General features: G+C 34.3%; 1 protein-coding gene across 2 annotated transcripts in view; it reads right to left on the minus strand.

The window, feature by feature from the left end:
* Window positions 1-12,751, minus strand: part of LOC123541117 (uncharacterized) — a 53,762-nt gene that overhangs the window by 16,712 nt on the left and 24,299 nt on the right. For both annotated transcript variants that reach the window (XM_045326516.2, XM_045326514.2), the window contains exons 5-6: window positions 9,142-9,318; window positions 283-365 (exon numbers count right to left, since the gene is read on the minus strand). In XM_045326516.2, the coding sequence (XP_045182451.2) occupies window positions 283-365; window positions 9,142-9,290 (232 nt within the window). In that variant the 5' untranslated portion in view covers window positions 9,291-9,318. The remainder of the gene's footprint in view (window positions 1-282; window positions 366-9,141; window positions 9,319-12,751) is intronic.

Here is a 12,751-nt window from a genome sequence, read left to right on the forward strand (position 1 = left end):
TAAGTATAGTATTCTGTATTATATAAAATAAATGTAACTATTATGAAGAAGAGAAACCACCAGTAGCCAAGACATACAGTCTTTTAAATTTTTTCTTTCAATTTTTGAAAAAATCCCTGATAATTCCCTGATTTTTTCAAAATTTTCAAATTCCCTGTATTTTCCATGCAGGGAATTTTTTTTAGCCTTTTTCCCTGTTTTCCCTGTTTTCCAGAGTCGGTGGCCACCCTGTTAAAATCTATAGTTAGCCACAATCCCCAGTGAGTCTCGATCTACACTAACCTGCATCAGCTTGATCTATTCTAGAGTATCTCTGCATCAAATCTGTTTTCTCCTCTTCAAAGTATGATAACCCAGTGTTAGGTCTGAAACAAAGAGAAATGAATTTCAAAACACTTCAAATTATCTTTACAGTTTTTAGTTATTTACAAGCTGCATCAAAATTAAGATTCCCTAAAATAACTCTGGAAAAATATCACTTCTGGTACCTGGGACAACTGTATCTTAGGGGCACTTCAGAGTGATAATGATGTACAGAAGACACACTGCCAAATAAAATTGATCATAAAAACATTCAGTCATCACATGTGGGGTTAAACCTACAAATTATGACAATTTTGGGAGAGTCAAAAGGGAGATTTTATAATTTTTATACAGGTTAAAATACAATGCAATATTTAACCCAAAATGGTCTCTGTTAAAAATGGTATTCACCACAGACTTGGTAAGTATATCAAAGTCAGAATTCCTTTGAATTCCTACCGATTCATAAAACTAATTAACCCATAAGAGAGTAAGAGATTCAAGTATGCAAAACAATAATTAAAAAATTTACATCTTGCCTAAAATCATGGTTGTTAATAAAGCCCAGGCCTGGCCCAAACCACGGAAATAGCCGATTCCGATTGTACGGAAACCACCGGAAACTTACGGACATAAGGCTAATATAATTACGAATGGTGATAGCGTCATCTTAATCAAGGCAAATTTATGTATATTTTATTTCATTATTACAAAAGTAGAAGCAAAGTATTTAATATTGATGGTAAGTATTGCACTTGACACTCAATCAAAGAAGTAATACGTTCGGCAGTCGATGTGTCATTTTGTGTACCGGACAGACACGAGATAGCAGTTTGCAGGATACTTTCAACAGAACTGGACAGGCTAGTTAATGGTACGTCATTAATTCACACCTAACGATGTGACACTAGGTTGTGTAGTACGGCGAAGGGGTCTATACCGTGCACTGGAAGTATTTATAAAATTTGGTTGCCCGACCAAGATTTGCATTGATAAGTTGTTGTTGTTGTTGGGTTTAACGTCGCACCGACACATGATAGGTCATATGGCGACTTTCCAGCTTTAATGGTGGAGGAAGACCCCAGGTGCCCCTCCGTGCATTATTTCATCATGAGCGGGCACCTGGGTAGAACCACCGACCTTTCATAAGCCAGCTGGATGGCTTCCTCACATGAAGAATTCAACGCCCCGAGTGAGGCTCGAACCCACATCGATGAGGGGCAAGTGATTTGAAGTCAGCGACCTTAACCACTCGGCCATGGAGGCCCCGCATGATAAGTACACATTTGCGAAAATTAACTAGAAATGTAAGTTTATGAATTTATTATTATACTCCTTTTGCCTATCTCGGTTGCGCAACCAAGATAGATCGAAAATAGATGAACTTCGAAGCTATGTGCTGTTTTCATACTTGCCATTTGAATCAGGCCCCAGTTTCACGAAAAAACTTAAGTAATTACTTAATTAAGTCTGTTATTTTAAAATCATGTTATTTCTTAAGTACTTGTTATTTAAAGTTTATTTTTTCTATAACAATGGATTTACAGCTAAAATACACTATGGTAAGTAGTATTTTTCTTCAGAACTTACTTCTGTAACGCAAACATGACATTTCACTTTAAGTAAGATATAACGAACTTAAGTATTTGCTTAAATATATTTCTTATTTCTATACTTTGTTTTCTGTAAAATTCAGAAGTATTGTGTTTTGATCTATGAAACAGACATATACGGTTCTGTTATGAAATACAAGAAAACTGAAAAAAAAATATCATAAAATGTTGCTCAAACAATAAATCATATGATTTAGCTTTAAACAAAACCTGGTCTGTATGGAGATGATACCCGGAGTTACAGAAGTTGTAGAAATGAATGAACTGGAGTATAAAATATGAAAGATCGGTCGCAAAGTTTCGAACCCGGACCCCAACCCCATCCCCGCCCCACCACCCATCCCACCCCGAAACATGCCCGCACAGTCTGTTTAAAACAAAACAATAAAACAACGGTAAATATCTAATATGGATAAATGGGAGGGTAGTGATAGCAATGAATTTTCGTGTTTTAACAATTTACTGCTAACGTTATATATTTGTTTTTAGATTATTTAATTTTTGATTTCTCTTTCTTTTATATTTGAAAAAATACTAGCATATCTTTTTAACACAGGATTAAAAAAACCCGGTCTGGCCGGACTACGAACTATTTCAGCCTATGCTTATACAACTATTCACACAATGTTAGCTTTTTGGTTTTTAAAATGAACATTTTAAAACATGGATTACAAATGTGTGCAATTCAGAGGTTAAATTATTATACCTCACACAATGTCCAATGCAATTTTCCCATTAGTTTAACTTGAATAATATATCATATTTACAAGCGTTTTTATATCTCGTGCGCAAAATCGTTATTTTCAATTTCTGCGCATGTGATATTATACAATAATTGCCTTTTGGTGAGGTCGATATGAGCCGCGCCATGAGAAAACCAACATCCGCGCAGTCTGGTCAGGATCCATGCTGTTTGCTAACGGTTTCGCTAATCACAATAGACAATGTTGGTTTTCTCATGGCATGGCTCATATGTGGATTTATCGGCCTGATAAAAGCAATATCAACCTCGGGCGAATTTATCGACTTGATATCGCTTTAACAGGTCGATAATATCGACCACACATAAAAGGCGACAATTGTTTTATTATTAAATCTAGCCTACTCATAAGTATAAACATTAGATACAAATGTCTGCAGCCTTAGGTCATCTTTCGTGTTTAATTGTATTGTTTTAACGTAGTAATGTGTGGACGTCACAGCTGAGGTCAATATATGTATTTGGCTCCACCTTCGAGAAAATAGGACTTTTTATCGTTGAACATGTGACTACATCTAGAACAATGGAAAGGACTATAAAAATAGATTTAATGATACAAACAATAATTTCATATCACATGCGCAACAACGCTATTTTGTTTTTCTGCGCATGTGATATTACATTTTCATGTCTCCCTATGAGAGATCGATACTTTCGTACTGATTAAAAGACGATGCGCTTATTTATACATAGGATTAAATTACTTTATCTTGTGTTCATTATAACATGTGTGAACCTGGCCTATTTTTCTTTTCTGCTTTTGAATGATTTGTTCTACATGCAACATTTTGAAAATAATTTTTCATCAAATATTAAACTGAAACTATCACCATCAGATTGGAAATTAACTACAGCGATATGTAACCTCAAGAAAGTATTTTTATACAGCAAAGTCGTGACAATTTCTAAGTGCTTACTAGTAAAGCCTCCTTAATTCTGTCTTCATTATTTGGTAAGTAATAACTTTTTTAATGTTTTATATAAATCATTTCATTAATTTTTCGGTATAATAAAATAAATAATGTATTCCTGAGAGGGTGATCCCCGAAATAACTCTATCCGTGACTAATATTTTTCAATGCGACAATTGTAAGTTACTGTAGAGAAAGAGTTTAGTATTTAAAATGTAAATGTACAATAAAATGTTGACGAAAATGGGCTTAAAATCCTAAAAGGCCACAACAGGAAATAATTCTTCCCGGCTAATTCTGACTTTTAAGTTGGTCGGGACTTTGATATGCACAGTAAAAATTTTCCTAGCACAGCAGCATGAAAATGAACCTGGTAGTCATTTTATAATTTTATTTCATTCAAAAACATTTCAGGAACATTTTCAGAAAATAAAAGATACATACTGAGTGTTTTTCATTACGCCGCTTTTGTGTGTAACATGTATTCAGGTACACACGCGTAACAATAAAGATCGGAAAGAAATCGAAAATGGCTAACAAAAGAATATAATTAAAATGAAATTTATGCTGTTGTAAACTTTTTTGGTGATTAACTTATTTTTCCCTTAGATACAAGCATTTGTATGTAAAATTTGAGTGTGCAATAGCTGCGCGTGAAAATAGGGTAGGAGAAAATTAAGACAATACCGCGAAAACGAAGAAGGAGACCCCTGTTTATTTTTCGCTCATATTACAATTCATTTTTTTTTTATCATAATTTTTATTTGTGAAAAAAAAGAACACACTACTTAGTTATTCCATTTGAAAACATATATGTTTCAATGGGCCTGTTATACCAAACGAAACATAATTACTTTTTGGATATAATGGACAACCCAAAAAATAAATTAATCTCCGTAAAAACAGAAACGTCACAACTATATATATTTCGGGTTGAGCTAAAATGTGATTTCTCGACATGATTTGCGTAAGAAGTACGAATTTTACCTTTTCAATACAATGTAATACCGGGTGAAGATCAATTTTTACTATTATTTAAACAAGTTATGAAGGATGCAACTTGTTCAATTCTTTGAACAATATTTAGAGAAGACCATTTTTGAAGATTTTCATATGTAAAATAAAGCGACCCCTAGGGCGGGGTCAATTTTGACCCCAGGGGTCATGATTTGAACAACTTTAGTAGAGGTCCACTAGGCAATGCTACATGTCAAATATCTAAGCTCTAGGTCTTCTGCTTTTTGAGAAGAAGATTTTTTTAAGGTTTTCCTATGTAAAATCAAGTGACCCCTGGGGCGGGGTCAATTTTGAACCCGGGGGTCTGATTTGAACAAATTTTGTAGAGGTCCACTAGGCAATGCTACATGTAAAATATCTAAGACCTAGGCCTTCTGCTTTATTTTTAGAAAATTTTTGAAGATTTTCCTATGTAAAATCAAGTGACCCCTGGGGCGGGGTCAATTTTGATCCCGGGGTCACAATTTGAACAACATTAGTAGAGGTCCATTAGGCAATGCTACATGTCAAATACCTAAGGTCTAGGGCTTCTGGTTTTCGAGAAGAAGATTTTTTAAGATTTTTCTATGTAAAATCAAGTGACCCCTGGGGCGGGGTCAATTTTGACCCCGAGGTCATGATTTGAATAAACTTGGTAGAGGTCCACTAGGCAATGCTTCACACCAAATATCTAAGCTCTAGGGCTTCTGGTTTTTGAGAAGAAGATTTTTAAAGTTTTTCCTTTCAGTTGCCATGGCAACCAGAGTTCTGCATGGAATTCAATTCTTTGAACAATATTTAGAGAAGACCATCCAAGGAACATCCCTGTGAAGTTTCATCAAAATTGGCCTGTTGGTTTAGGAGGAGATGTTGTTTAAAGGAAAGTGTGGACGGACGGACGGACGATGGACGGACGGATGGACGCCGGACGGTGAGCGATCACAATAGCTCACCCTGAGCACTTTGTGCTCTGGTGAGCTAAAAATTGTCAGTGATATTAGAAATTATTCGTATTCATTTTTTTTTTTTTGACATAAAAATAATTTCCGTAGTCTCATTGAACAAAAAAAGTATAAAAAACCCTGCCTATTTATTACCTATTTTTAGGCATGTTACCGGACACAAAGAATTATTTAGGCTTTGGGAATGCACAGGTGAAATCAAAGGCCTGAAGGGCCTGAGTCGGCTAATGATTGATGTACTGGTAGTATAGTCTACCAGTTTCAGTTTGTTTTTAGTTTTTTTCCCCAACTAAAGAGAGATTTTGTTACAATAAATGAAATGAACATTCGGTCGATGCCTAGTAAAACTTTGATTGACATTATACAAGTATTTAAACCCAATATATTTCTCTAAAATTGAAGAGTGGTTCGCAGAAATAATAATGTTGAAAGTACAAACTACAATTTACGCGCGGATTGCCACATACAATTTGTAATGGATGGACGAAAGAACTGATATTTTACAGATATTATAATGGGCCTGGCGATAGCCTTGTCATATGTTAGGTATTGTTCAATCATATTATAAGTGATGTCAATTTAAAGTATACTTACTTTTGTGTTTAGAGATACATGTATGTAAATGTTGCTGAGTGTCAATATATAGTGTAACCAATATTAATAAATGACAAGAAAATACAATTTAATGTTTTGCCGATTTGTTTATTTCTCGAAAAATAAGAAATAAAATCATTTTTAATATCAGTAGTAATTAAACAAGCCAGTAAGAGCTTCTTCCGATAATTTATCCGTTTACTGACTGCAAAATTCAACCCACGCAAAGTCGTAGAAGCGTTGTTATAAACAGGTCACGCGTGCTCACCGACAAGTGTCCAGATGTAGTTAGGATTCATCCGCAAAGTCTCGCGGAAGAATAAACGTACTGCACATATCTTATTCGGGTCATTTAACATAAAGCTGTCATAATTTAATTTCATCAATGTGGTAAACTCTTTGATAAGATCTTGAGACATTCCAATGCTTTCAGAGGTACCCACTCAATAAAATACTAGCAGTATGTTCTGGAACTATATTTTGTCTTTCGCTGGATGTTACGCAAGCTTGGTAAACCTGCGCAAGTCATAATATACACAACGCAATAAATTTATTTGCGCAATGATTTTAAAGATTATTTTTTGAAACGGACAGGGTAAGAAATGGATACTTTGGCTAATAAGTTAATATGCAGTTTTTATTTGAATTTGTGAACATCATATTTGCTATTTTGTGACAAAAGGGCATAAAATTCGTCACCATAATCATATGCGCAAATGTATTACCAAATCCCGCAGAATCGTTATGTGTGTTTATGCTTAATGAGTTACCGCGGAAGAAAATACGTAGAGGCCGTACCATAGCTCTTCGCATTCTTTGATTTTTTAAAAAAAGTGATTTTTACAAGAGCACCGGTTACGATTAAAAATGTAAACAAGGGACTCTGTCTATTAATTATTTGAATGAATGAATGATCGTCTATCTTAGTCAAAATACTGATTGACAGTGAATGCTAATGACTCCATGTGTTGCAGAAAGGTATTTAGTTTGTAACTGTAATTTCCTATCAACTGATTTACTCTTGAAACTGGTAAAGTAACTGCTTATATTTGGACAAAGCCCACTGTCTTTGCCATTCGCCAGCTGCTAAAAAGGCAAATATATAAGATTCAGTGTAAATTATATTTCACTGGTACTACCAGTTAGTAAGTTCATACTCTAAAAAACACGTCAGAGAAATTTGGGCAGTTTTTACCGATTAAAACGTTTGCAGCATTATATTATAATTTTTCTTTACACGAAAATTGCCGTTTGGTAACAAAGCGAATACGCCGATAATCCGGTGTAGGCCGATTATGTGTTATTGTCACAAAACTGTTCCAGTTCACGTAATGTAATCGGTGCTCTTAAACTGCCTAGCTATAGCTACTGCTGTTATAGGGAAGTGGTAGAGTGTCTGCCTTAGGTGTGAGAGGTCCTGGGTTCGAGTCCCAGTTAGAGCCAAACAATTTTCATTCTGCTACAGCATCTTTTTGCTGTTAAAGGACTGTTCCAGTTGTTTTATATTTTTAGCACACAGTATCATGGATCTTTATTTTGAAATCCAGATCACAGCTGAATGTTAAATCAAATGCACCCAAGTAGAAAATATTCGCTACATTATGTCCCTTTGATGTTTCTGCCATCCAGGTCCAAGAAGAGTTACATTTCCTTGATCACAAAATTTTCTTTTACATGAACATATTAAATGCTCATAACTCTACACTTCTGGTTAAAATATTGTTAATTTATCTATTTTTGAGAAATATAATTTATCATGTACATTTGTCTTACTTTCAAAGCTTTTTAACTTCATACCTATGATTTGAAAAACTTAGGTACTATCTCTAAAATACGTGGCTTTATTCGAGTATTGCACAATTACAAGTCATAAATTTGACAGATTACATCATATACTGGTCATAGCAAATAGGATTGACATAACTGAATTTCATTCGATCAATGAACTCTTTGAAATTAGAGACAATCTAATGGAACTACATCACTTCGCTGTGTTGTGAGGCCATTTAATAAGAATGAGAAATCGGGCGATAGCAAGGACTCATCAAACGCTTGAAAGCGTCTAGCCGACTCAACAAAAACTCTTTCAGGCCCGAGAGGAATTCCTTTCTTCGAAATATAACAACTTTTTGGACAAAACGTGATTATAAAATAGTATAAAATGATAACGATACAAAATTTCGGGAATTAATTAGAAGGCTCGTCAAAACAATGCTATGTATAACGACTTCCTGTGTACAAGTTTACAAATTATATTAAGACGTTTTTGCAACTAGAAAGAACACGCAGTCTTTACCCATTCATCAAAGAAGTTCCTCGCGGGCATCATAAAGTTCAGTGCTTTTTACTAAATTCTAAATATGTAAGTTGATATCGACACGATATCATTCGTAGTTATATTAGCCTTCCGTCCGTAAGTTTCCGGTGGTTTCTGTACAATCAGAATCGGCTATTTCCGTGGTTTGGGCCGGGCCGGGCCGGGTTTTATTAATAACCTAAAATCATCACTGTATGAACCAAACTGACAACCTCTGACTGTTTCTGTCATCCAAGTCAGGTGGGAGTAAGTATAGTTACAGATTCAAACAGAAAACTTACATTTGACATTTAATTAGCTAGATGAGAAATAGATTTTAGTTTTGCGTGCTTTGTTGGCAAATAAAACATGGTTCTGACTTCAGATGCGTAGCAATCTAACACGAAGGCCGAAGTGATTAACTACGACGCATCCGAACGAAAAAACGTGTTTTATTTTCCAACAAAACTCGCAAAACAAAAATATATTTACATCCTAACACCTTCGAATTACACCAAGAATGGATACTAATCTTGGATAAAATGCGGTTTTAAATACAAGGGAGTTAACCGTAGTAACCAAAAGTATGTCATTTTGCGAAACATATTCTAATCGACAAGACAATACATTGTAAAATCCTTCTTTGTTTATATAAAAGAAAATACTAGAAATGTTAGAATAATATACATTAAAATCTGAACATTACCTAGCAATTCTGAAGAGGTGAGATGAATTCTCCTTCTGTGTTGCTAGAATAAATAGTTTCTTTCCCCATACATCTCTCTTTGAGATATAAAACCCATCTTGTTTCTGGCTGTGGTTGTCTGCCCTTGCTACAGCTTGGTCCCAGCTCATACCTCTGTCAATGTTTAACTCTACAAGTCTGAAATACCACATAAGAAGATATACTAGACATTTCACATTTAGATGGTGCACTGCTTCATGCTAGGTTTTGATTATGTCATTTCCACAACCAATCCCATTACTCTGTGGCTAAACTACTAAATTCTTACGAAGTTTTATGCTTAGAGTTTTTGAGATGATTTTAATCCAGCTGCACAGCGCATATCAAGCCACAGTTTAATTAAAATGAATAAAAGTTTCTGCCCCAGATAGCTGTGTTAATCTTCCATTCAGATGTCTCTACTGTAGTAAGGTGTATCAAACATTAACTGTCTCAAACGTAACTGCATAAATACTGCAGTATGACTTACAAAACATCTTTTATTTGTAGGTTTTACAACCCATGATACTGTGAAATCATTTTTATTCGTGTAGGACTAATTTCCGCGTATTTCGTGCTAGGACTGGTGCGCGAATTTAAGACCGCGCCATTATTTTTTTTTACTTTTATTTTTTCATTTATAAATTGAAAATGCGCAAATTAAAGCCCACGCGAAACAGTCCTTTTTCACGTTTGCGCGAAATTTCATGCCAGCGAATTTAAATGATTTCACAGTATATCTTAACAAGAAGATCACTGACCCTTAAGAGCTCAGCTGTGTACAAGGCTTCAAGTCTGTTTGTATAATAATACTTCTAACAATAATACTTTTATTTCCACCAATAATGATGAGCATAACATATATACAGACATCAGTATGATATACATTATAAGAAAACAACTATATACTGATGACATGTGAAAATTAACATTATGAATTTCACCAAATGAGACATGCATATAAATACAAACAATAATAATACGAGAAAAGCCAACATACAACATCCATTGTAATAGTGATCATTTCTTAAATGTAAAAAGTATCAAATGCAATGGTAATACCTGTTCATTTATTTATTATGCATATTATGTTAATGATATGACTTAGACGAAAAGGACGAAATACAAGTCAATCATTTGCGTAAATGTATTATGAAATATTATTATATTATATAACTTTCGCCAAAATTTTACTCGATACGAAAAAGTAAAATGATGGAATAGTTATGTCAGGTATAATTGAATAACATGATTCATAGACAGTGAGCTTCATCAAATCATTATGTCTTTAATAATGTAAGGCCAACAGTTAACAATATATTCAAAATGTGCATTTCATAATCTTGCATGCAGATTATTTTATATTAAGAATCTATTACATGATTTTTCCTTATATTCTTTACACCTAGTGCAATTTACAGAGCAAGTTACATTTTAACAAGAGCTGTCCGTAAGACAGCCAAGCTTGACTATTAGAAATATTGTCCCAGAAGCTGGAAAATATTACCCAAAATGTTAAATATCAAAAGAGTTTTAAGTTCAAAAGGGGACATAATCTGACCAAAATGCATATCAGAGTTATGAGACTTGCTATCAACTAGTTTTATAACCCTAAGAGACAATGTGGAGTTTCAATTTAATATCTGCATTAGTTTTGGAGATAGTAACTTGCATGTAAAACTTTAACCAGAATTTTCTAAGTCCAAAAGGGGGCATAATTTGCTTAAAATACATGTCAGAATTATGGGACTTGACCCAGTGAGGTTGGTAATTGACCTAGAAAAAGAATAAATAAGTTTCAAATCTATATGCCTTTTAGTAATAGCTGTATGTACTTGCACGCAAAACTTCCACCAGAATTTTCTAAGTCCAAAAGGGGGCATAATTTGGCCAAAATGATTGTCAGAGTTATGGGACTAGCTGCTATCAACTAGTTTTATAACCCCAAAGACACATGTGAAGTTTTAATTCAATATCTGCATTAGTTTTGGAGATAGTAACTTGCATGTAAAACTTTAACCAGAATTTTATAAGTTTGCTTTATCTATAATATCTTTTTTTTTAACAAAATGAAGTAGAACTGTCTTACTTATGTTAAAAATCTATAGTTGGTTGCTTTTAAAACAGTATAATGCTATTTTTCAACAGTATCTAAATAATGAAATGGCAGGAGAAATCAAACCAATTCTTCAACACTTGAGAAAATTATGTCCAAATTTTCAAATTGTTGAATTTACAACCACACAAAATAGCTATTCTGGCCAAAACCACAAAATTTTATCCTAACAAAACTAAATTATTTCCAAGCAAATGTTTGCAAAGAGTCACTGCAAGGTACAATTAACAAGTGAATGAAGTATTGCCATGCAATACAAAGTCCCCTACTGGAAGGCACCTAATTTTCTTTACTGCAGTATAACATAATGAACTGATATCTGTCATTGATGTATAAACAATATTGTACTATATATACAATATGTTATAACAACACACTCGGATTAAAATGTGCATATATAAAAACCCACAGTTGTTTTCATATTGAAATGTTTTTGCCAATAACAAAACGTTATCATATAAGTAATTTATAGTACCAACAAAGGGAAATTAATCTTAAAAAAAAAAAAAAAAAATCTATATAATATAAGTCCACAAGAAACTCTTTACCAGGTAGAGATAGATCAAAATACACTTAAAAATTGGATGTAACATGCATGTTGTACCACAGAAAAGTGGTCTCTATTTTTCTCTACGGCCAGTAATAAAAAAGTTACGATAAAATTTATTCATAGTAAAACAAAGGGACGTAATTCTAAAAACAAGGGTGCATCATAGTGGTGCACATTTGGTCCAAGTTACATCAAAATCCATTAATGCATGAAGAAGAAATGCTCCGGACAAAGTCATTCTTGAATTTGAACTTTGACCTCTAAATATGACCTTGACCTCAGACCTAGGGACCTGGTTCTTGCGCAAGATAATCCGCCTTATGTTGGTGAACATTTGTGCCAAGTAACATCAAAATCCCTCAATGCATGAAGAAGAAATGCTCCAGACAAAGTCATTCTTGTGTCTGACCTTTGGTCTCTAAGTGTGACCTTGACATTAGACCCTGGGCCTGAGTTTTGCGTATAACATGTTGTCTCATCCAGGGAAATATTTGTGCCAACTGATATCTAAATCCTGTTTTGCATGACAAAGTTATAGATTGGACAGGAAAAAAATCCTACTGACCTTTGATCTCAAAGTGTGACCTTGACCTTTAAGCTAGAGTACTGGGTGTTGCGCAAGACATGTCATCTCATCATGGGGAACATTTATGCCAAGTAATATTGTAATCCCTTGATGGATGACAGAGTTCTGGATCGGACAGGAAAAGAAACTTATTGACCTTTGACCTCCGACTGTGACCTTGACCTTTGAGCTAAGGGTCCGGGATTTGCGCATGACAGGTCATCTCATCATGGGGAACATTTGTGCCAAGTAATATTAAAATCCCTTAATGATTTTCAGAGCTATGGACCGGACACGAAACAGACCCTGTTCATGCTATGTTAACATTTGACTGCTAAGTGTGACCTTGACCTTTGAGCTA

Source organism: Mercenaria mercenaria, chromosome 16, assembly GCF_021730395.1.
Source record: "Mercenaria mercenaria strain notata chromosome 16, MADL_Memer_1, whole genome shotgun sequence".
NCBI classification, from domain to species: domain Eukaryota; kingdom Metazoa; phylum Mollusca; class Bivalvia; order Venerida; family Veneridae; genus Mercenaria; species Mercenaria mercenaria.